The 24,824-nt window shown below is 45.9% G+C and overlaps 1 protein-coding gene across 1 annotated transcript in view; it reads right to left on the reverse strand.

The window, feature by feature from the left end:
• Positions 1-24,824, reverse strand: part of ITGA9 (integrin subunit alpha 9) — a 314,996-nt gene that overhangs the window by 22,411 nt on the left and 267,761 nt on the right. The window contains exons 24-26 of the mRNA XM_074345242.1: positions 12,843-12,968; positions 10,987-11,106; positions 7,139-7,240 (exon numbers count right to left, since the gene is read on the reverse strand). Of these exons, the coding sequence (XP_074201343.1) occupies positions 7,139-7,240; positions 10,987-11,106; positions 12,843-12,968 (348 nt within the window). The remainder of the gene's footprint in view (positions 1-7,138; positions 7,241-10,986; positions 11,107-12,842; positions 12,969-24,824) is intronic.

The following is a 24,824-nucleotide window of genomic DNA, read 5'->3' on the forward strand; positions in this document are numbered from 1 at the left end:
GAACTGAGGCTGTGATTCATTATGTGATGCAGGAATGCACAAACGAACAAAGTCAACGTCCTTTCTGCCATAACATTAGATGAAATATGAATATGATCGAGACTGTGACAAAAGAAATGGTGGGATTTGAAGCTAGAGTCTCTGAGCATGCCTCTCGTTTCTCTACTTCAAAAATACATCTGCAAATGTTATTTCTTTTGGGAGAGTCCTGGCCATCCATCATCCATCCATCCATCTGCCCACCCCCCCCATCCACCCATTCACTTGTCCATCCACTCATCTGTCTGTTCATCCATCCATTCAACAAATGTATACAGAGCACCTACTCTGTGCCAGGCACTATGGGGATTCATTGATCAATAAAACAGACAGCCTTTACTAAACCTCAAGGAGCTTCCAGCTTTAGAGAATACTGACGAGTTAGCCACATAAATGCAAAATTATAATTTTGGAAAGTGCCCCAAGGGAGAGGTTCATGACTATAAAGACTCTAAGATGGGCATGGTACTCAGAAAGAGTTTTCTGAGAAACGGCTTGAGCTGGGAGTGAAGGGAGAAACAGAAGTTAACCAGTCAAAGAGGGGAGGGAATGACACTGCAGGCAGGAATAGCACGTGCAAAAGCCCCGTGGCTAGAGTGAGCTTGGCAGGGATGAGACACTGCCAGCACACGGTGGGGCTGGAGCACACAGAATGAGCAAGAAACCAAAGGCAGATGCCAAAGATGAGACTGGAGGAGTAAGAAGGGCTGGAGGCTGTGCTAAGAATTGTATGTTTTATCTTAAAGAAGCACGTGGCTGCCATCTGAAAGCTGGCCCCATCTATCTTTTAGATGCCAGCACATCAAACCAAGCCTGTAGTGATTCTGAACTTAATATCTAATTCCTAAATCATTTGGCTTAATAGGTTATTTTCTTTTCATAAAACAGTGAAATTCAAGCATTTGACTCTTCTTCCCATTCACTTGGAAAATCACTCCAGAAAGCAAAGCAGTACGTCTTTTGTCTTCCTGATGCGTGGTTTTGAAAATTCCTTGTAAATAATCCCTGAAAATCATCAGATTCATTCATAAAGTTATCACATTTTCTCAAATTGTTAGTAAATATAAGAGGAATAATGGATGACTTAAATATGCCATTAAAAATACTTCTGTATATAAATTACTATGTACAAAATAGGTAACAAGGATCTACTGTATAGTGCAGGGGACTATATTCAATAGCTTGTAATAACCAAAAACTAACACAATATTGTAAATCAACTATACTTCAATAAAGAAAAATACTTCTGTGGAATTAAACCTGAAAAAAAATTATATGCTTTATCTTAGGAGGCACTGGGAAACCAGTGGAAGGTTTTTAACCAGGGGAGTGACATGGTTTGCAATTTTTTTGGTGGGGGGAGGTATTAGGTTTATTTATTTGTTTATTTTTTAAGTTGTTGTTTATTTTTTAATTAGGTTCCATCCCCAGGACCTTGAGCAAGCTAGGCACACACTCTCCCACTGAGCTATACCCTCCCACGGTTTGCATTTTGCATAGAACACTCTAGCTGCAAAATGAATATAGGTCAGAAGGGAGAATTTTATGTGCAGGTTCAAGGAACAAACGGGCCCAGTAAGAGGGCTGCAGCGGAAGTGGTTTCTCCAGGGGAGATCCACAGTTGCAGTATGAAAGGAGGCGATGAGGAAGGAGAAGAAAGACTGAGGATGAGGGATGGGGGAGACTGCTGGTTTCAGAGGGCCATAGGGGGCTGAGACATGGGGCAGGCAGAAGTTCTGACCAGTAAAGGGATAAATGCTGGCACAGCTGAGGATTGAAGCTGGAGGGCTCCTATGTTGGGACGGTAACTAATAAAATATAGGAGAGTGGAGGAGCATGAGGATTTGCCTGAACAGAGTCTTGAGTTGGACAGACATCTGGCTGGGGCAACGGCAGGCCCACATGCCGGGCGTCCTGCCCACGGCTGTAAAGCTGAGTGCACCTGAGGCTGGCAAGCAGGTGTCAGGGAACCAGCAGGCAGCAACTTCCAGTCTGAGGCAGCTGGCAAACCTGAACCACAGCGCTTGATTCACTTGTATGTTTCTGGCAACTTTTCTGTTCTGTAAATAGGCCCAGTGTCAGAGCTGGAAATGCTCAGGTCTCCGAGAGGCCTGAGGACATGACACAACGGGGTGCCCCCGGCCCAGGCCTCGGACGGATGGAGGGCTTCCAGGGCTGAGCGGACAGCTCCTTCAGCGGCACCCAAGGGGAGGTTCAACCCTAGTCCCAGGCTAGCTGAAGGTCAATTTCAAGGGCAAGACGCTTTTCCACAATCAACATCACACACAGGTCTCACAGGGGAAAAGGATTTATGTAAGATAAAAAGTGGAAAAAGAAGACCATCTGGGACAAAGAAATTACATTTCCTCCTGTTTCTAATTACATCTAACAGCCAGTCCAGGAGAGAGGAGGGAGAAAGGGTTGCTGGGGCTGGAAGAAATGTTCTCAGCAGAACCATGTCTTAAATCGCTCTCAGAAAAGAGCCTTCAGAAAGCAGACCAACTTAGGGGAGCCAGGAGCCTCGTGGAGACAACATCAATGAACAGAACAGAAACTGCATTTGGCAAGATGACTGTTGTAAGTCTGTGTGGTGATAAACAGCGCCGTCTATATTTCAATAAAAAAAAAAAAGAATCCCTTACACAAGTAGAAAAGTATGGAACTGAATAGCATAAACAGGGATACACACTGAAGACGTCATCCTAACCCAGTTAGGAATTTTTGATGTATGATAATATATTATAAAGAATATATCAGCCACTTACACTACAATAAAGGGCAAATGGCAGAGGGGGAAAGAAAACCCAAAGCCGTCAAACGCGCCCGTGCCGGCTGGGTGCCGGGTTTCAGGGGTGCTGGGTTTCAGAAATGCCTCGCTCTGTTAGGAATGAGCCGGGCTGGTGCTAATTCCTTTGTTAATAATGGGTCACATCTGTTGAGAACTCGCTACGTGCCAGACATGGTGCTGAGAGGTTTTATATCTATTACTCCCGATAAACCTCACGGCTGCTCTGTAGAGGAAGAGGGGGAGACAGCTTCTCTCCTGCAGGGTCTGGAGGGCCCTGGAAGAGTGTTAATTCTCTTGATGAATAGTGGAGCACCTGGTTAGGGACCAGGCTGCCACGGGAAGAGCTCCAGCAACAACACACCACTAACTCAGAACACGATGTGCTTCTGAGGCCACTGGAGCCAAGGGTCGCTCCTATGATGAGCAGCCAGCTGTTCACCCCCCATGCCTGCGTGTCCTACCATCCGCCAGAGAGGTGCTCCCACGGCGTGTGGCCCCGGCAACAGGGCAGCCCAGGCCAGAGGAGCAGAGAAGGAAGGGAGACTTGGGCTTGCAAACCTCCAGACCCGGCTCTTCCACTGACAAGCTGGGTGTCTCAGGCTGGTAGGTCCCTTCACCTCGGGGGGCTTCATTTTCCTTATCAGAAAATGCAAGTAATCATATCTAGTTCACAAGGGCGATGTGAGAGTGACAGGCTAGATAGTCCCATGGAATGCCCAGCCCATCACAGGAACTGAGCATAGACGAAAGAAACAAAAACAACAAAATCATTAAGCATCACGGGACTTAGACGTGCGCGCTGAGCCAAGCCCCCAGTGTTGGCGTGGAGACCACTGCCATCTGCGCCCAACACCGCTGGCCGTCCGCCCAGATGCTGTGGGTCCCTCTATCCATTCACGATGCCCAGCCCCACCTTTGCACGCTTTCGCTCCTAGTGGATGGTGCTGTCAGAGGCCACTTCCCCTAGGATGCACAGGGAGAGAGGGGAAACTGAGGCTCGCACGGCTTACCCGATACCCAAAGTCCCATGACTGGGACATGAGGGACATGGGATTTGAAGCCAAGCTTTTCTAATCTCAAGAAGGAGGTGGGGGTTCAGTGTTCCTGGCACACAGAGGCAAAGGCCAAACGAGAAGGACTGACTACCTTGGAAGTCCCAGGACTGGGAACTAAACCTGAACAGCATCAGAAAGTATGAAACTGGAACTTGCTGTCCTGACCCATCTGTGTTTGGCGGGGCACGCTTACTCAGACATGAAACATGGCTGCAGCCACGAGGCTTCATTCTGGAGTCTGGTTGAGACTGAGAAGGAAAAGCCACGACTCGGGTGAGGAGAGCCAGATCCAGTCCAAAGGAGCTGGCTGGGCTGCCAGGGTACCTGGGCAGTTTTAACAGATAGACTTGAAAACAAGTCAGTCCTTTCCAGAGCAGACACTTGCACTTGTCCGGGCCCTGTCATCCCAGAAGGCCCAGTGCCCTCCCATGTGGCTGAGTGGCTGCAGGGGAGGGGAAAGGAGTTCCAGGCTGGGAGTCACAAGCCCTGGAAGCTGTCTGTGGTTCAGCCACCGTGAGACCCTGGGCAAGCATCAGAGGCCCAGTTCATGAGAGGAAGAAGCTTTGTGGTTCTACCCCAGGGAGGGCACAGTGGAGTTTCTGGGGACTTGTTAAAGTTACAATTTGTTTCCCTAGCGGCAGGGCGAGGGATGCTGAGAGCAGAGGAGGGAAGTGTGAGGGAGGTGACCGCCTCTTTGAACGTATGGTCCCCACCAGAAGGTGAAGGCCCCAAACAGTTGCCCTGTCAAATCGGCAAGGAAGCAGCTTATTCAAGCATAGGAATTCTTAAAACAAAACAAAGTTAAGAGCACAAACACTCCTCACCCACCTACGGACAAAGATTCTCATGTTCTCTCACTAATGGAGCCAGCAAACTGGTGGAAATGATGGAACAGAGGCTGGTCAGAGCGGAGCCCTAAGCGGAGCTCGGGGCTGGCTGGCCCCATGCTGATGCTCAGGGTTAGAAAAGCACAGGGGAGGGAGTATTTGTCACTTTTTAGGCACCTCCTTTAGCACTGAATCCTCTTCCAGTGTGGGGAGCCCTCCCCTGTGTGAGTCTCAGGGGGAGGGGGAGGCTGTGCTGAAACAGCCACAAATGCCAGCCACCTGCTCCTCCTGGGGTGTCTGGACCCCCAAAGACAGGGGCCTAATCTCAGCGAGTGAGAGGTGTCTGCCCAACTCCAGAGCAAGAGGCCAAGGGAAGCCTGGGAGGCTGTGTCCAGGGTACCACGCCAGGCTCCTCCTGGGGCCTGGCCCAGCAGGTGTCAGGGTCCTGGTCCCTCAGGTTTCTCATCTCCCAGTCTGGCTCTCCAGCCTTCCTGGAAATTCTGAGAGCCACCAGACATCCTTCTAGTCCATTCTGATTCTGCCAAAATGAGACGAAGGCAGTCCTTTCCGCTGGCCCCTGGAACCCCAGCCTGGTGCACACTCCACATGGCAGTGACTTACTCATCTGTGGATTTCCATGTTTATCACATATTCCGCTCTTTTAAAATATCAAGAAAGCAGGTGTGCTCTGTAACTCATACAAGCGTTTCTCACAGGCCAAGAAGGGAGTTTGGGGCAGTGGCTTGCAGCAGGGGAGCTGGTGCTGGAGGTTCTTGGTTTGCCCTGGAGGAGTCCCTAGCCTCACTTGTTGGCAGCTCTCTCAGAAAAGTGAGAAGGGTTGGGTTGAATAGAATAGGAAATCCAATGTATTATCAACATGTCACCATCACATGGTCACACAGATCTCACCTGAATTCACCGGTGTGGGTCTGTACCAAGCCAGGTAAGCTTGGTGTGGTCGGTCGTGGACACTTGCTAACATCCAACCTGGGAGGGGCACCCCAAATGCAGTCATTCAAGGAAAATGCCTCAAACATCTATGACATATTTCTAGGTATTCACCCGTGTGCTCTGTAAAGCACTCCTTCAGGCAAAAAAACACCACAGCATAAAAATAAAAGACACACAGAGTCACAGGAAAATTATTTGATTTCCCCATCAGTTCAATTTATCACCACAGACACTCTACGTGGTTAAAAACCAGATTGTTTTCCTCTTCTCGCTCACACCCTGCTCGTTACCAGCTACAAACACACTTCCTGTTCATGGCAAGGTCATACCAATTTGGTGCCTAATCTCAAACCCTGTGAAATGTTGCCTAGATTCTATGGAAATTTCCCTTCCAATGAATGATTGACTGTGTGCCAGGCATTCAGAAAGAATCACTCAGGGAAGAGCATGTTTGTTCTAAAAAGGCAAACCTTCCTACTCAAAAAAGACTTTTTTTTTTTTTTCCTGCCAGGAAAGTTGAGAATGGATCGGAGTACTTCATTTTTGCTCGGGGACTGAAAGGCAGTCACGGAACGGAAAGGAGGGAGAAGGGGGCCCCGTGGGATTCTGACGGGTGTTACTTTTTTCTTGGGAGTGCTAGGAAAAAAATCAGTTGAAAACGAGAGCTTCTTCCAAAGAGCTCTTGATGATGAAAATACCAGCACGGTGCTCAAAATGGAACAGTAATTAATGGGAGTGGTATTCTGGGGCGTACAGATGACTCAGAATCCAACAATGGGATCCTAGGTAATGTCTCCCTGGATCGCACGGCTCAGTGCTCTATCCCCTTCCTAAGCACCTAGGACAGAGTGTGTGTGTCAAAGGATGAGCCTCCCCACCCACCCCTGAAAAATAATAAAAGGCAGAAAAATTCCAAGGCCCCCCTTTCCCTCCAGCCTCTCCCACACCCCACATCTCAACTCCTGGCAGCCACACTTCCCGTGCCGGGAGGTCTCCTTGCCGACTGCACTTTACAGAGGACGGGGTTGGGTGGAGAATGAAAGAGAAGGTTCTAGGACTTGGCAAGGCAATTAGAATGTGACCTCTTTAAGTTACTCAAACAACTTACTTTTGAAACACCCAGTGTTTATCCGTGGAGCAATGTGATTGGAAGGCAGATGAGGGTTTAGGGAAAAGGTCTGAGGAGGATAAAAATAGTCTTGGCTTCAGAGTGGAAATCCAAGCCCTGTCAACGGTACTTGCGATGATTTTTCCTTTAATACCAGCACCCCAGAGAACAGTGCTATCAGAACAAGAGCAGACCGCCCAAGTTCTCCACAGGGGCCGGGAAGGCAAAGGCGGGCAAGGTCTTGGGTCTCCCACAAAGCTGCCATCTTGGCCCAGAGGCCGTCTGTACCCTCATGTTCCAGCGCCCGGTCTTCCAAGTCACCCAGACTCCCTCACCCCAGGAGGGGGCTGTGCCAGGGTGGCTGACTCACCGTCATCTCCTCTGGGTTTCCACCAGCTATTTCCACCACCCTCAGGGCGGGGGCCACCTTCACCCTGGCGCGGGTCATGAACTGGATGACAGATGAGCTGTCCTGTAGAAGACACAACATGACTCACTGTCAGGTGTTCCCATCACAATGGCTGGGCCTCCAGGGTCCAGGCACAATCGAACTCCGTGTGGAGCAGACAAAAAGTTTATCACTGAACGATACAGAAATTTCCAGTCTCTTGAGGATTCCTTTATGTGGGTGGAGGAGTGGACACTGAAAAACTCTGGAGTTTCAGCACTCCTTAACACATGCAGGCTTGAGTGTTACGGTTTCCAAGTGGTAAGAGCCAGATACTTGGTTCTTGATATTGACACATCCACAAAGAGTAGACAAGAAACACAGCTGTTTGTGTCCAGCAAATCTAGACCCGGCATTCCACAGAAGGCATCTGATTTACACTTCTCAAGCATCTTCCTGCCCTGACCACAACCCTCAAACTCTTCACACGAGTCCCTTTCAACTCTTTGTGCTTAAGTGAAGCTGTTTTGGGGTGAAAGCCATTTAAGCTGGAAAAGAGGGTACCTGACGGAGAGATGAGAGAGTTGGGGAAGCATCTGGCTTATAAGCAGGCTACGACCGGAGGAGAGAAGGGGCGGGGTGGGGGCGGGCACATGTGAGACTCAGGAGGAGCCCCCCAGCCGGACTCCGGACTCCTCCGGAAGCCTTGACGTGGGCGCAGATGCAAAGCCACTGATCTGGATGATGAGGGGATGACTCCAAGGCAGGGATGGAGAAGGAATCTGGGAAAAGGCAGCAGGGTTGGCAAAACCAGGGCTTAGGGAAGAGCTGGAACATCCAGTCAGCGGTATAGAAGGTGTGGCACTGACTGTGCAGAGGTGAGCTGGCTCCTGTTGTGGAAACAGAGGGCAGACAACCAGAGCATTCAGCATCCAGCCAGTGGGGGTGGCTGGTCTCTGCCAGCACAGTGTCTTCAGCGTACCCACCCACGTTTACTCATCCTGCCTGCCACGCAAGGAGGTACATATCAGACGCCAGCTTTGACCCCTTTCTGCCTAAATCTAACCCCCAAAATGAAAGTAGAGGACTCTTCCTAAAGAAAACAGTTCCCGGGGTGGGGCACTCAGCTCATCTCTTACAAAGAAACCATGAAGACTCTCCTGGGAAGACACATGGGACGCCACTTTGTGTACCTGACCTGGGAGCGATGCACTGATTATTGTCCTTTTTTAAAACAGCAGTGGAACACATTTGAAGTGCCTATGGGAAGCTTGTCACTCAAAGGAACTATTCACATTAAGCAGCAAATAGTTTTGTATGCAATAATCTTTTACCAATTTAACAGTTTTGTAGATCTGTTGTTTTCTGTGCCAGGATCTACTGAATATTCAATCTTGGATAATCATCATCATCTTGGATATTGCTAGTGACGATAGTAATTATCCAAGTTAAAGGCTGAATAGATGAGGAGCCTGGCACAGAACAGGCCCCTCGTGTTTGTAAAAAATACACACTTTAAAAGAAATCAGATTCCTCTGATAATTAAAAAAATAATCAGATCCTACATTTCAAATGAAAACTTGTTAAGTTCAAATTTTCTTGTCTGGGGTTGGACCTTCAGGTCAAAGGAAAATAAACACACATGTAGCCCCAGGCGAACCACAAGGCTGGCTCTGCTCCACATCCTTAGGGAGGCTGGAGCCCCAAGGAGTTGTGGCTCGCCTCTTCCAAGGACCAACAGAGGCCTTCCTCTGACCTGGATTTTCTGCTGGTTTCTGCTGAAAGGGGGCTTCCAGGGAGCATGGTCCTCCAACACCCACATGTGAGACCCCATGGCTTTCTGCTGTCACGGGGTGCAGACTGAGCTGGATGGCCTGAGGGGACAGCAGTCAGTGGAACATGTTCTTTGGCAAAGGGTCACCACTGATCGGTGAGAGAGAGAGAGAGAGAGAGGGAGAGAGAAAGAGAGAGAGAAGAGAGGCAGAAAACCAGGCCAAAGCTGGGTACAAGCAGCAGCCATCTGGGTTGAGAGTGAAGGAGAAATCCCAGTAGCTTCCTGTCATTAGTGCTGTATCAGGGATCTGTTGACAGTGACAAGTGTGGCCTGGGAATAAAACTGTCACCAGGGCTGTTGGTCAAGAAGATGAACAGGATGGGTCAGTGTACAGAATCAGTCTCCCAATCTGACCTGGGGACCCAGGCCAGGCAGGCACTCCTGTGATGTGACATTCTGGAATCATAGGGTGGCCAGTGGTGCTCAAGTTCATGCCTGGTCCCCTCCCAACCTTCCTTCTTTAAGGGAGATGTAGGACCGGAAAGTATTGTTGCATGAGCCCAACTTGCCCCATTCTATGGATTTAATGTGAACCCTACCAAATTACCCAGGACATTTTTCATAGAACTAGAATAAATAAACTTAAATTTGTATGGAACCACAAAAGACCCAGAACTGCCAAATAATCCTGAGGAAAAAGAACAAGCTGGAGGCATAATCCTCCCTGACTTCAGACAATACTAAAGAGCTACAGTCATCAAAACAGCGTAGTATTGGTACAAAAACAGACATAGGGATCAATGGAACAGAATAGAGAGCCCAGAAATAAATCCACAGACCTATGGTCAATTAATTTTTGACAAAGGAGGCAAGAATATACAATGGAGAAGAGACAGTCTTTTCCGTTTCCAAACCAGTTTCCCTTCAAAGAAACCAGGGAAAGCAGAACAGTTTCCAGCCATCCACCATGTGGGGCTGCACCAGCCAGAGATGGAAAGTGGGTAAAACATCCCACGCCCCCCTGTGCCTGTGACGTATCAGGCCAGCATGTTCCTGTCATGCCTAATTTAAAAAAATAACACCAGAGTGACTTTTCTAAGGATATTCATTCATACACTGACAGGTTTATATGGATGAACACATTTACTTTTTCCAGAGGAAAACAGTCTCTGTGGCTAACATGCATATTTTGTTTTATCTGCACATGCAATTATTTTAAAAGCATCTTGTTGAATGTAGCCTTTTATACTCATCAGATCTTATGTTAAAATAAATCATAGTGAATTTGTATGATTTTTTTTTAAGGGCCACCAATTCACTGACAGGTACTTTTTATGAACCACTTTTGATAAACTCATAATAGCAAAGTGGCCTGAGGTTCAAAAGCTGGAATTCCATGAGACAAGGTTTCATCTAAACAAGGGGTTGGCAATCTATGACCAGCCCTTTGCTGGTTTTTGTAAATAAAGTATTATCGGCACACAGCCACACCCATTCCTGTGCGTATGGGCTATGGTTGCTTTCACAACACAATGGCAGAGTTGGGCAGTGGCAAGAGACTACAGTCTGTAAAGTTAAGATATCTCCTGGCCTTTTTAGAAAAGATCTGCCAACCTGGATCTAAAATGTGGTCCCCAGACCAGCAGTACTGGCATCTCCTGGAAGTGTGTCAGAAATGCAGAATCTCAGACTCCACCCCAAGGAAACTGTGTTTTTACAATGTCCCCAGGTGATTCTGATACAAGCTAAAGTCTGAGAAACTTAACTGTGCAGATGAAACACCTACGGAGCTTGCTAAAATGGAGATGCTGATTCAGTGAGACTGGGGTGGAGTCCAAGATGCTGCAGCTCTAATGAGCTCCCAAGGTGGTGCTGACACTGCTGGCCACACTCTGAATGACAAGGGTCTGGTATGTTTCCCTGGCATCCTCCCGCAGCAGAGTTATCGATGGTGCTGGCCAGGCCTGTTTTACAAGGGGCAGGGGGAGTTTTTCCTGAGGAAACCAATTCACAGGCTTTTAAATGAAGCCCGAGTGTAAGGTTCCTCAGGACTTACCTTCTTCAGTATTTCTGTGTTCAGCAGCATGTAAATGTCTATAGTTCGACTTTCTTCTTTAACGAGTGCACTGAGGTTACAGTGCATTGTTACGCAAGATATTCCTGGTTTTTCACAGTCCTGAGGGGAAAAAAAATCAGAGAACTGTCAAATGGTATTAAGAAAAAAGACAAGCACAGCAATTTATAAAACAGAGGGCTCCCCGAGCTTCTATTCTGGGAACTAAGTTAATTCTAGGCAGAGGAAAATCGTAGGAAGATGCATTCACTCCTTCTTGCCACCAGAGGGCAATCAAGGGATTGCCTCTCTGGTGGGCACCGGAACATGCCTTTAAGTTAAAGCTCACTGGTGTACCTTACCAAAAAATTGGATTTCGCAAGGAGAAAGAATTTTTTTTTTAAAGAAACACATGTACATATTCCAGAAGCATCCCTCTTATGAGATTTAAACCCAAGGTGTATTTCCTACAATATATGATTTCTGCCTGTGAAGTGACAAATAAATACACTTTCATGCCCCTTTTTTAGGTTGGGTAAATTGGAGGGCTGAGAAGTCACATGACATAAGAAAACACAGGAGGAAAGGAAAACATACGTTTAACTAAGAAAACACACGAATTACAGCTAGAAACCTAAATTCCAAATTTAAGTTACCAAAGAGGAATTCTTCTGTATCATAGGATCCAAATTGTGTGATTTTTGTGATGTTTCACGTGTGGGGTGAAACTTTCAGCCAGATACAGAGCTGCATCTGTCAGACAACTAGATATTAGTATGTCTAACAATTCTAGGGCTTTAAAAAATACTTGTATCATCAGCATTACAAAAGTACAAACATCCCACCTTCCAAGTGGCAAACAGTCCTAATTCTTCTACTGGAAAAAAAAGTGAGGAAGGAAATATGAGGCCAAAATAAGGAGATGTAGAAATGTAACCAAAGATGTGAAGAAAGGAGGCCTTGGAAAAGCATGTGACTTCATCTTTAATACCGTCACTTTTTTTAAAAAATCGAGGTACAACTTACATATAGCAAACAAACTAAATCTTAAGGGTCCATCTTGATGTATTTTTACATGTCTACACCAGATCAAGATGCAGAACCTTTCCAGCACCTAAGCAGTTTCCTTCATGCCCCCACCTGTCAATATTCCTCCAAAAGTAACCACTATCCTGACCAACAGGGCCAGTTTTGCTATTTTTGAAATTCATATACATGGAATATTACATGAGTCCCTTTGTCTCTAACTTCTCTCACTCCATATACCTGGGAGTTGAATTGCTGGGTCATAGGGTACACATTTGTTTAGTTTTAGTATATGCCGCCTAATAGAAGGGCACAAAGTGAACAAGAACCACCACTTTTATATATACATATTTTTTTCTACTTTTTATATATATGGATATTTTTGAAGAATGATTTATTTATTTTGCAGGGGGCGTGGGAGGTAATTAGGTTTACTTCTTTCTTTATTTTTAGAGGAGGTACTGAGGATTGAACTCAAGACCTTGTGCATGCTAAGCATGCACTCTACCACTTGAGCTATACCCTCCCCACCGAACCACCATTCTTGATTAGACTCATACTATCTGGAAAACTGTTTTACTTTGTGCTTGGTGGGTTGCAAAGGTTTTTCCCTTTGCCGGTTAATGGAATATGAAATGTAAGTTTAAAACTTTGACAGAAACTTCAGGCTGAAAAACAGGAGTTGTCGACAGTCCTTGTGACTTTCTAAGCCAATTGATTAAAAGCAAATTTGGGAAGGAATAAATGCCAAGTAGAAAACGGGTCTCTCATCTCTGACTTGCCTTCCTAGTGAGGACCACCCATGCTAACACAAACAGTAAGCAAATTCTTACCAAGACTTTTCTTCCAGATTTTGTGAAAAATGCAAAGATTGTATGGAAGATGTTTTCTTGTTCTTGAGGGATGATGCAGGGGGTTGGATTCTTCTGGAAAGAACAGTTTCCCTTCTCGTGGCCCACCTGCAAATGAAAAGAAAAGTCAGAGTGGTTCATCCCAAGAACAGATCATGAGCCTGGAATCCCTTATTGCAGAAGCGGTCGCGGCAGAACCCAAAGTCAGCTTTCCCAACAACCCTTGTCCATTCTCCACCACACAGTAACGGCTGAAGAGCTGAAGGGGCAGAAGCAGTAGCACCAACAAGGCCAAATAATAAAAGATGAGGCTGCTCAGTCATTAAATAATTGAGATGAGGTGGGACATAGCATGCAAGTGAGATGTGATCAGGGAACAGTTAAGATTTTGGGAGCAAAATAAACTTTTTAAAAACGTCCTTTCGGCAACTCTTGAGATGAACATTCATGTTCTTTGTCTGGATGAGGAAAATGAAACTCAGGTTAAGTCACTGGTCAACAATCACATAGACTAGAACTCAGATTTTGAAACCAGATCTTCTGAGTTCCAACATTTCCACATAGTCTGCTGCCAGAGGTGTTCAAACTGTGTTCCATGGAACCCCTAGGGTGCCATGAAACTCTGTCAGTAGATTCCCGAGATGAGAAGGGGCACCAAGCAGGACTGCTCTGGGCCCCCATCTCTGTTCCAACTACAGCATAAACCACATATAATGTAATTTAAAACCAGGGTTCTGTTACCAAAAAATTCCCCCCAAACAAAATAAAAACAGTTGGGCAGCCACTGCACTGAGCCACACAGGAGCTTACATACCCAGTGAGCTCCTGGTGAGGTATCTGATTTTGCTTCTGACAGCATTTAAAAGTCCAGTGGGAAAACAGTGGTGAGCAACAGCATAAACAATAGTGCATAGTCTTCTATGTGGATTTCTTTAAGAATTTTTGATGCTTAAATTGAGAAAATGTTGGAAAAAAGAAGCCTCCTTTATAAATTATCATGTCACAGTTTGTAGTTGAAGACTTGACATGACTTAAGGTCAAGTTGCAAAATTAATAGTTAGAAATTCAACATCGAGGATTGTGTTTACAATCCTATTTCTAAGCAGAATCATCTATTTAAACTAAACTCTCCTATCTTTAATGCCCTTGAGTAAAATATAGTGTGTTTGCACTTATTCAAGAATATTTCAGCTTCTCATTCATGGCAGGGAGCAAGGCTTAATTTAAATTTCTTACATGGAAACTTTTAACAAGTGAATGATGCTGATTTTTTAAATAATGAACTATAAAACAAGACCCTCAGATTTACTAAATTCATTTCTATCTTTGGTCTGAATACATATGCCACGATTTACTATATATGCCAGAAGATAAATAAGATGAAGATTTATTTCCTCAAATTAAATACTGGAAAAGAGAGTGCTGCCTTTAAAACTCTCATAGTTTTGAGCCTTAGCGTTCTTTAAAAGTATCTCATCATTTGGTACTCTCTCAATTGCTTTATTTGAACCACAAAATCTGGGAAGACACTCCAGCCTGAAATGGTCTCAATCAATGTTGGTTTTGGACGCTTTTCCAGGCCACTGGAGGGAATTAATGGGAAGGAGGCAATGAGATTTAACAGATTTAGTCATTATTCCTGGGGTGCAACTGTTGTAAGTTGTGATAAATATTTTAAAGCTTATTTTTAGAAAGCAAAACATTAGTTGCGTATGTCGTGAGGCTCATGAATAATCACTTCTAAGACAAATTGGAAAAACAACCACTGAAATGTTATACAAATGGGTATTTGTGTCTTGTAATAAAGTTTCAGCATCAAACACGGATTCAAAATGTTCCACATTTCAAGTAAATTAGACGAACTGAAGATGTCTTGCTTTAGAAAACTGTTGACTAAGAAAGTGGCTTAGTAATGCTATTTATCGATCTCAAAAGATGTACATCTGCATAAAATCATTCTGTGAAATGTTTGAGGGAAAACAGTAATACAAATTAATGTGTTACTCTTACATAATTTCAAGTGTGTGACTACATGATTAGGTTAAGTATTATAAGTAGATAGTTGATTCTTTTCCTGTTGTTTTTTTTTTTTTTTAGGTAAATTTACATTCACCAAAATGCACAAATCTTAAGGGTACAGTTTAATGAATTCTGAAAAATGAAATCACCCACATAACCACCACCCCAGTAAAGGGAGAGAACACGTCCATCACTCTAGACAGCTCCCTCTGGCCCCTTTCTAGTCTCCCCGCCTATCCCAAAGGCAATCGTAGCTCTGATTGCTGTTAAGCTGGCCAAAAAGTGTTAAATTTACCACATTAGAAACGCTGGGGGATAAACAACAAGGACCTACTGTATAGCACAGGGAACTATATTAAATATCTTATAATAACCTATAATGGAAAAGAATCTGAGGAAGAATATATATATGTGTATGTGTATAAATGAATCACTTTGTTGTACACTTGAAATTAACACAACATTGTAAATCAAGTATTCTTCAATGAAAAAAAGGAAAAGTGGGGGATCACGTTCTGGGGGGGTGCCCTTTATTTGGGCACATATGGAACATTGTAGATGGAAAATATTTTGTTCATTGAGCATTTGAGAATTTGAATGTGTGTGCTCATGTTCTTAATTCCAATCATTTTTCAGTCTGAAGTATGTGTCTCCACTTTTCCCATGTGTCATCTGGAGTGGATATTTGCTTCAAGACCACTGGAGAACTGGTCCTTCTGTGGCCCTGTGGCATTCATATCCCTCTGTTGAGATGACCAGGCCTGGCCACCCAGACGCCTTCTGTCTGGGTTGAGAGAGACAGAACTCTGAGTCTTGCAGGATGCATCAGGCCCTCATTAAAATCAGGGGTGGGGCAGACTTCCTCCTGGCTCTGCAATGGTTGATTTGGGTTTCCAGGCAGGGAGGGGACGTGCGGGAGCAGAGCCCCAACCCAGCAAGTTTCACTAGCCTGCGTGCGTCCTGAGGAGCCTGGCGCTGACATCCTCACGGGAGGCCAGCGTGTGGGGAGGGGGCTGGGAACAGCAGGAACAACCAAGCAAGGCACCAACACGCTGGGCAGAGATGGGGCAGAGATGGGGCAGAGACAGGGCAGAGCTCTCTCTTCCTCTCCCTCCTCCCTAGGAGTTGGGGGGGGTGCTGTGAATGGGGTGATGAAGATGACGTGATGTGATTTGACATGACATTTGATCTGTCCCAGTGGAATCCGGAGAAGGAAAGTGGAGACTGAGTCTGTGGTGAATGAAAGTCTCAGCCAGTCCTGCTCCCAACTGTGGTTACACGGGAATCACTTCAGTCGGGGGAAACGACGTTTTTCTGGGCGGTTCAGGGTGGTCCTCTCTCAGAGGAGACTGAGGGTTGCTCGGTGATGCACGTGTCTGGTTCAGACCAGCTAATCCAGCTGTAGACGTTTCCTCAGCTAAAACTGAGCAACTCAGTCCCCGGCTGGGGTCATCAGGGCGAGGGACTGTTCTGTGTGTGTGGATAGAATATGTGGGATGGACAGGACGGTACCCAACACTTGTGCAGCCCTTGCAGTGTGCCCCTGTGAGGTGAGTGCTGCTACTTCACCATGTACAGATGGGGAAGCTGAGAGGTGAGGGGAGGCTGGGTCTCCCACGGGGCAGGCAGCAGAGCTGGATCAGAACACAGGCCCTCTGGCTCCAGAAACCTGTTTACAACCACCTCCCTGCTTCTCAGTTACAGAGGCTGAGGATGGGGCTGGGGTGGGAGTCATGCAGGGTGGAGAGTGGAGGTGGAGGGAAACCAGCCTTCCTATTCTTAACCCAGTCAAAGGGAAGGAACCCTGAGCCCGCAAGCCCAGGAATCCCAGAGTCCTCCATCCTGACCCACTCCTGCTCCACAGCAAAAAAAAAAAAAAAAAAAATCACAAAACACAAAAACCAAGAAACCATGGGAGATAAAGTGCCTGCTGGCTGGGAGGCCAGGCCACTCTGTGCTGTCTCGGGCTGGAAGGGGAACAGAGCATCCTGGAATGTTATTTCTGGAAGGCAGCTCTGAGATCATGCGGTCCTGTGGCCTCGGCTGACAGATAAGGAACCAGAAGCCCCGAGTTTCAAGACTTGTCCAAGGTCACGTGATTGGTTGCTGGCAGTAAGCAGCCTCCACTGAAGCAATCCTGTGGCGCAGATGGCCTTGATGAACTTGACGGTCCCGGGCTTCAGCGCCTCACGACTATGGCAGTTCAGGTCTCCAGTCTCCTCGGTGTGAAGATAGGACAGTGGCCAACCTGGCCACTAAGGTTGTCCTCAGTTGCTAATTGTGCACTTTGAGGACCATCTTGCATTTTCATTAGAGCGTGGGGTCACCGAATCTCCGGCTATGCAGATAAGCAATTACTGATCCCCCACCCCTACCCCCGCAATTTTGCCCCGCCAACAACTTGGTTCTAACCACTCTCTGGTGGTGAAGGCAACAAGGGAAGAGGTGTTTTCTTCTTGCAGACAACGCAAACACCACGGTGCTAACATCCGACAGCTTCATTGCCATGATTGGCCAAGGATGCTGGGGCCACGGCCCCTGCTCATCCCTGCCCACTCACTTCTCATCTAGTCTCCAGACTCTCTGAGTCCCAGTGCTTCCCATGACATGGTGCTCATCTTCCGGGATGCCTGGGAGCCAGAAAAGGTCATGTCAACTGGGATGAGAATAGAAGGACTTTACCAAACACACAGAAAGAGACGAGAGGATTCGAGACACAGTTTCGAGGCTGAATTCTGCTGAGGCAGCTACTGAGGGTTTGCTGTTGGCACTTGGCCTCCGCTACTCCTCTCGTCCTGATCCCAAAGAAAACACTGTGCTAGTTGAAACCAAGAAAGAATGGTGACTTGGGAAACTGTGGGGAGCCCAAGAGAATGGGGATATCACTTGGTGGCAGAGTCTGGGTCAGCCTTGGTCAGGGGACTACCCCACACCGTGGTCAGAAGCCTCCAGGGTTCTGGGCCCGTCTGAGGACAAAGTGTCCTCAGTACACTCTAGGTAGTCAGGCAAAACCTCACTTTGTGAAATACTGGGTTTGAAGTGTGAATTGGGGTATAATCATGAAAAAGAGAATTGATTCTCTGTGTCAAATGTTAGTATCATCTGCCACCAGGTGGGAAAGGGACATCTAGAGCTTTTACTGAAGACTCTCCAGGCTGCAGTGGTCTGATTAAGATGTAGGAGGAAACGGGGCATTTCCATGTCACAGTCTCAAAAGAGGGACCTGCTCAAGATCCTTCTTAGAGCTTTGGCTGACCTAGAGCGAGAGCGAGGACTCAGGTCTCTCCCAGGTTCCTAGAACAGAGCAGCCCCAAAGGAGCCCCTGTCCCTGGGCTTGGAGGGACAGGAAAGTCCTCCAATCTGTTTTCTAAGTCTCTTGCTCCAAGCTCCTGGAAACTGATTCCAGTTGCTGAAAGCTCCATCTCGATGCTGAGTTCAGATATAAATGGGAATTCTACTAGCTAACATTACGTCCTATTCTAAGAGATGGGATACACTGAATCCCTTTATACCCATGCACAGAGGGTACTATTATCAGTAGGTAACCATGTAATTTATTGTCTGGACCAGGACATTTTTAAGAAAGAAGTAGGGGAGTCAACCAGATGGAACAGCAAAACAGACACAGATCAGGGATGTGCTGGGCAAACTGGGACATCTGGTCTCCTTAAATTTCACCCAATTTTACAGATGAGAAAACCAAGGCCCAGAAAGATTAAGTAACCTGTCACGTGTCTATCAGCTTTGACTGTGGAAGGAGCGCCATCTCCAAAGTCCCCACCAGGAAGCTCTCTGACCAGCTCCACCTTCCTGGCACCCAGGCCGCACAGTCTCTGTTCCCCATGTGCCCGGACCATCATCTCATGGTTTAGCCTTTCACAGCCCTCAGGGCAGGGCTCTTATGTGATTATCAATCTTGTCTACAAATCTCTCCCTCGATAAGTAGGTTGGCCCCTGTCATGAACTGCATTCCTGACTCCAAGGAGGTGGCACTGCCAAGTGGATCCTAGAAGATAAAGAGAATTTCAAGAGAGTAAAGGAAGCGTGAGAAGGAATTCCAGGCAGAGAGGAACAGCATGTGCAAAAGCATGGAGGTGCGAACAGTAGGCTTGTGTCTAGAGAGCCTAGGAGTTCAACATGGGCATGCTTTGCATGAATGCTGTGTGGCAGTGGCCAGAAACCAGGCAGGAGAGGTGGGCTTGGACACAGAGGAGGGCCTGGTAGGCAAATTTTAGAGACAGGAATTCATCCAGAAGGTGGATTAACATGTCTCAAAATTAAGAAACCACTTTCCATCTCAGGCATGTGGTATTACTGATCTATTTTTAACAGGCTACAGCATGGATGTCCTTTCTACCAGCATCAGCTTCATTCCTTAACCCTATTCCAGCTGGCTGGGCTCCAGGGATGGGAAGGGTCACCAAAGTGTCGCCGGCTTGATGCCCCTTGGACAGAGGACACAGGAAATAAAAGAGAAATTGAGAATTAAGTTAGGAGAGGAATAAATTCAATGATAACAGTACTCCCATGAGCCAGGCTTGGAGTCATCACCAATGTGGGTCTTGGGTGACATCTGGTCTGAGAACTATGTCTGTTGAAATTACTTGGACTAAAGGGGGCATGGGTTCATTGTTTAGTAGCACATGTTTCACGTTAACTCACATTTGTCTGTTCATCCTTGACTTTACGTTCTCCGTTACATCCTTGGGTTGCTTTTCCATATCATGTTACACCGACCACAGCTGACGGCAACTGCATAAACACGACTCGTCCCCTGGCTTATACCTGTTCCTCTGAATTCACATGCCCCTTGAGCTTGAAAAACCAGGGAATGTTCTGAATGCCTACTTTGCTAATTCAATTACCCATTGCTGACTCTTGGAACCAAGATATCAGAAGTTAGTAAGTCCCCTTTCTGCCACGGGAGGCTGAATGTTTACCACGAAGGCTTTGGTGATATTAATTTTAGGACTCCAATGTTTGAAATAAAAATAGGCCTCATAAATGGATAGGGAAATGATATCAACTGGCTAATTAGACCCATCTAAGATGTTTACTACTAGAAAGAGAAGTAAGAACTACATACTTTCCATTTAGCAAAATGTGAACTGTGATAGTGGTTTTTTTTTTTTTTTACAATCTTAAAGAGTTTATATTAATTATCCATGTGAAATTACATTGCTATAATTTGCTACTGAGTGTTTCTTGGTATTGACCAAAGAACAGTGAAAGATGACAACATTTTAATAATAAATCCTAAAACAGACACTTTGATGTGTCACTATTCATTTCAAGACTGTAGCATGCAGACCTATAATAGCCTAGAAGGGGTGGATACTCAGTCTCCATTTTTTTACCCTGGTTTCTTCAATTGCAATGACACTATTTAATAGAAGGGCAGAAAAACAGTGATAGCCACCTTGGGTAGTTCCTTATAATGGATATGCATAGCACTATGTTACGAATGTATTTGAAAGGGTAAGAACACAATTTTTGTGGGTGAGCATAATTTAAGATAGGCATTCTCAAAGACATCCTTTGGTAGACCTTTCTCAAGAGTTACGAATTCTTTTGCTTTGTGAAAAGGGTCCCCTTGGTTGTCAGTTTGGCAAGTTCTGATTTTCTGATATTTACCTCTGTGTATAGCTAGAAACTCCAATGTGTTCATGCAAACAGACAAAAAGGAAGAACATTCTGATGATCACAACAATACAAGGTAAGTTAATATGAGGTTCTGGCCTTGGACAGGACCTCCTAGTCTCAATCCTCAAGTGAAGAGCCGTGTTCTGTTTTTGAACTGAAATGGGTCAATGGGAGCACAGAACAGCCGTTCATAGATAGCAGCCAGCTGCCAAGCCTGCAGAATTGGAGATGGAGCAGGAGGAGCAAGAAATCTAAGATCTACTGCTGTTTAATTTCTAGAAAGGGTAAGACGGTCATCTGGAAAAGCCTAGGAGGGTGGGGTATAGCTCAGTGGTACAGCGCATGCTTAGCATGCACGAGGTCCTGGGTTCAAATCCCCAGTACCTCCATTAACAACAACAACAACAACAACAAAGCCTGGAAAGATCATAACTTCAACTCTAGATGTCTTTTCTCTTTCTAGTTGAAAGTTATCTTCCAAATAAAACAGCCCCGTCCCCATTCCTTAAGGCCATCACTGCTGTGAAAAGCTGTATTGGATCTGAAAGGTCAGGGTGTTACTGAGATCAAAAGTGAAACAGAAAATAAAGGGGCAAGACCTCAAAACCAACATTCCAGAGGACAGAAAGAGCTTGATTCATTGTACAATTCTGCCCTCTGTATGAAGCTGCCATTATTTCAGAAAAATGACCACTTCTGATGATATTTGATGATATCTGATGATATTTTTTTTCCCACCAGCTCTGGAGTTTGGCTCAAACAATGGTGTTCCTCCCCACCCCCCACATCCTTTCCTCTGGGTGTGACAGGCCAACATGCCGTAAAAGTCAAGAGTGCTGGCCACCCCAGGCTGCCCTGTAAAAGAGTGATCATTTACATTTAATCAGAGAAAGACAAGTTCCCCCGGATGAGGCCCATTTCACAAGCGTGGGGATGGCCTTTTACGGGAGTTAAAGCGATACAGATGCGATGTCGTTTCAGAGAAGCAGTGACACCAAAGACTTTCCAGATGTGGTCAGACTCTCTAGCAAAAAACGGAGACAGAAGTATGTTATCTGAGGACTTGACGTGCATGCCAAAAATATTTTCCTTCCACAGATAATGAAACATTTTGGAAGCAGAATGGTCTCTGGTTTTGGATAATAAATGAGTCAGTAGCCCCACTGTGGGACATAACACAGTCCTTGGAATTGTGCTGGTTTATTTAAGATCCGGTCCTGGCTCTTGGACCCATCTTACAGTAGAGACACAAATCCAAACAGCACATGTACTGACTCCTTGAGTTATCTCTGCATTTATTAGATACGTCACTTTATTATTACTCTTTTACCAAAAGGTAAATAACAACCATTTTCTGGAAGCTGTGTTTTCAGGTGTAAGCATCTCATGTCTGACACTGCTCCGCTCAGGATATCTTTATCTATGTCTATGTCTGTATCTGTATCTATATATCTATCTCCATCAGAGCAGTGAAAAGAGAAACCTAGATGTCATTCATTGAGTCTAAAGTGTCACAACTTCATGGGAGGCCTGAAATATGCCATATTTCGGTCATGTGTTTATTATTCAGGAGAAGTCAGTGGAGTTGGCAACCTGACAGCTGGGGAGATAACCACCTCTCAGTGTCTAACAACACTGAGAAAAGTTCCTTTTGGTCAGAAGCTACATGATGTTCTATCAGGAAGAAGTTTTCCTGTTTTTGTGCTTCCGAGGTGCACACGATTAGTCCTGGGCCGGTTTAATGAGAACCATGTATTTCTCAGCAAAAACCAATGTGCTCTGTTTATCCTCAGTGAGATTTCCTGTTACCGACTTTGGTAATCACCCATCACCGCCGCCACCATGGGGCTATGTTGCTTTTAAAGGAATCAAAGAGAGAAAGACGCAAAGGAAACTTCATCATCACCAACTTTGAAGGCCCATTTGCGCTGGAGGCCAGAGAACACCCGGCACCTCAGCATCAGCACCCACGTGCTGCCGCGAAGCGTTAATGCTTCCAGAGGTCGCAGCAGCCGTGTGCACCAGACCCGGGACTCGTGATGCGGCGGCTGCCCTCAGTCCGCGGGGAGACGGCCCCACTGCCTCCATCCACGCGGGCTGAAGGGCAGCCTCCGGCCCACACTGCGCATGCGCAGCCCCGGCCGCCGCTTATCCCTGCCTTGCTGAGGATGCTCGCGTTAGCTGTGCCCAGAAACACACACTTTCTTCCTCTAGCCAAAACTCAAATTGACCCGAGAGCCCAGGAACATAACTCTCACTCCAGAATTCAGTCAGCCGTCTACCCTCTTTTCAGTGTTTGGCTTCTGTAGAGAGAGAAAAAAATGAAGCCAACCTAATCCTGACCCTTTTCAGGAACCTGACTATTCAGCTCATTCAGATATGTGCAAAAAGAAGAAAATGGGGGGGGGGAAGGTTTGAGGCTATTGCTGAAATCAGCAGAACAGATCTGACGGTGGGTGGGGTGCGTGTGTGTATGTGTGTGTGCGCACGAGAGAGAACGTGTTTTCATATCTCTGGCCATAATTTGTGTAGTTTAAGTTTGCTCTTAGAAGCCTTTATTTCTGATACATGTTTCAGCCCCTTTGATTTCAGAGTTTTACATTTCTACTTTTCCAAAACATTGGAATTAAAGCAACCTCTGTTATGGTTAAGGGACGTCAAAATATCTCTTCTCGGGAACTGCAATTCAAAATGCACATTTTCTGAGTTCCTTGGACAGATTAGGTGTGGCAGGGCGTGTACGTGTCAAAGGACACACGTCCTATCTTAAGGCAGAAAGAAATATTTGTGATGGTGATACTAACACGGTGGGAGTAGCCAACTCTTTATCTGAACGCATACTACAGTCCAGGCACCAAACGCTTGGGATACACAGAAAATAAGGCAGCCATGACCTTGACTGACACGGTGTTTTTAATCTTGTGGAAGAAGACAGACAATCAAAAACAGTAATAAGTTATTGGAATTTAACTCACTTGGTGAAATTAATAGGAGCTAAAAAAGATAAGAGAAAGTAGTAAGTTTCAGAAAGTGATGAGTGCTATGAAAAAAATAACACAGGGAAATGGGACAGAAAGTTGACAGAGGGTTTGCAACTTAGCTAAGGTGGTCAGAGAAGTCCCAAAAGGTGAGATTTGGGCTCAGATCTGCATTCTGAGAAGGAGCCACTGATGCAGAGATTTGCGAGAAGAGGGTTCTCAGCAGAGGCAGGTGCAAAGGCCCTGAGGGAGGACTATCTGGGAAGGAATCTGGGACGGCTTGATAGAAAAGAGGATGTGTGAACTGGTCTTGAATGAGTGGGCTTTCCAGTCACAGGGAAGGGAGAAGCCATTAGCAAGGTCACAAGGCCAAAGGAAAGTGCACGGTGGGTGGTTCAGCAGTCTTTATAGTCTAGAGTGGCTGGAAGACAGGGTCAGGGGTGAGGTTGGGGACAGAAGTGGTTGCAGAACATGGCCTGGAAAGGCAAGTGGGAGGTCATGCAGGGTTTTGGACCTCACAGTTTTGGCCATTTAAGATCTCCTTGTTGACCTTTTTACTTTTTACTCCGGGTGTCTCTGACAGCTACAAGGGGAAATTATTAAGAGCAGAAGCACATTTAACCAGGTCCTCCCTGCCAAAGTAATAACCATCTGCGATGAGGAGAGGTTGAATAAAGAGGCATAGTATTGAGGGCTCAGTTTTGAATTTTTACTTACTTGGAGAACATGGAGAGAGCAAAGAGGATGGCTTAGGATGGGAAAAGGAGAACTAAAGGAACTGTGATCTTTTTTGGGAAGAGAAGTGGTTAGAATGATGAAGTCACAGTTCAAGTTGTCCATAGAGGGAGCAAGGCAACTGTTTTCCATTTTAGCTCAGAAAAGGTGGGGAGACCAGAGCATGAGGAATTGAAGATAGACATCAAAAATGGGATTCAAGGGGTATCAGAATGGCTTAACCAGGAGAACTTGCTGGAAACACAGTTCTGTTGTAATGAGGAGATGTTTCGATTGTATTCTGTCCGAAGGCAGAGGGTTGGATCATACAACACCCCATTCCATCCACTTCAGGGCTGGAAATACATCTGCTCCTGCTAGAGAAGGGTTTCTTCCTCCCCCTACCCCTTTTGTATCTTTATCATATAAGCTGTACTAGTAACAGTTAACTTTAGATGACACTATTTAAGTTACAGGATATCAGAGGAAAGAATGAATATCACCTAAGGACTTTGCATCCTGGGGAGGGTTTCTAAGCCTTGAATTCTTGTTAGCAGGAACCTCCCAACCAAGATGAGGGCTGATTTGGTTTAGGGTGAGCCCTCAAATT

This window comes from Camelus bactrianus, chromosome 17 (assembly GCF_048773025.1).
Source record: "Camelus bactrianus isolate YW-2024 breed Bactrian camel chromosome 17, ASM4877302v1, whole genome shotgun sequence".
In the NCBI taxonomy this organism is placed as follows: domain Eukaryota; kingdom Metazoa; phylum Chordata; class Mammalia; order Artiodactyla; family Camelidae; genus Camelus; species Camelus bactrianus.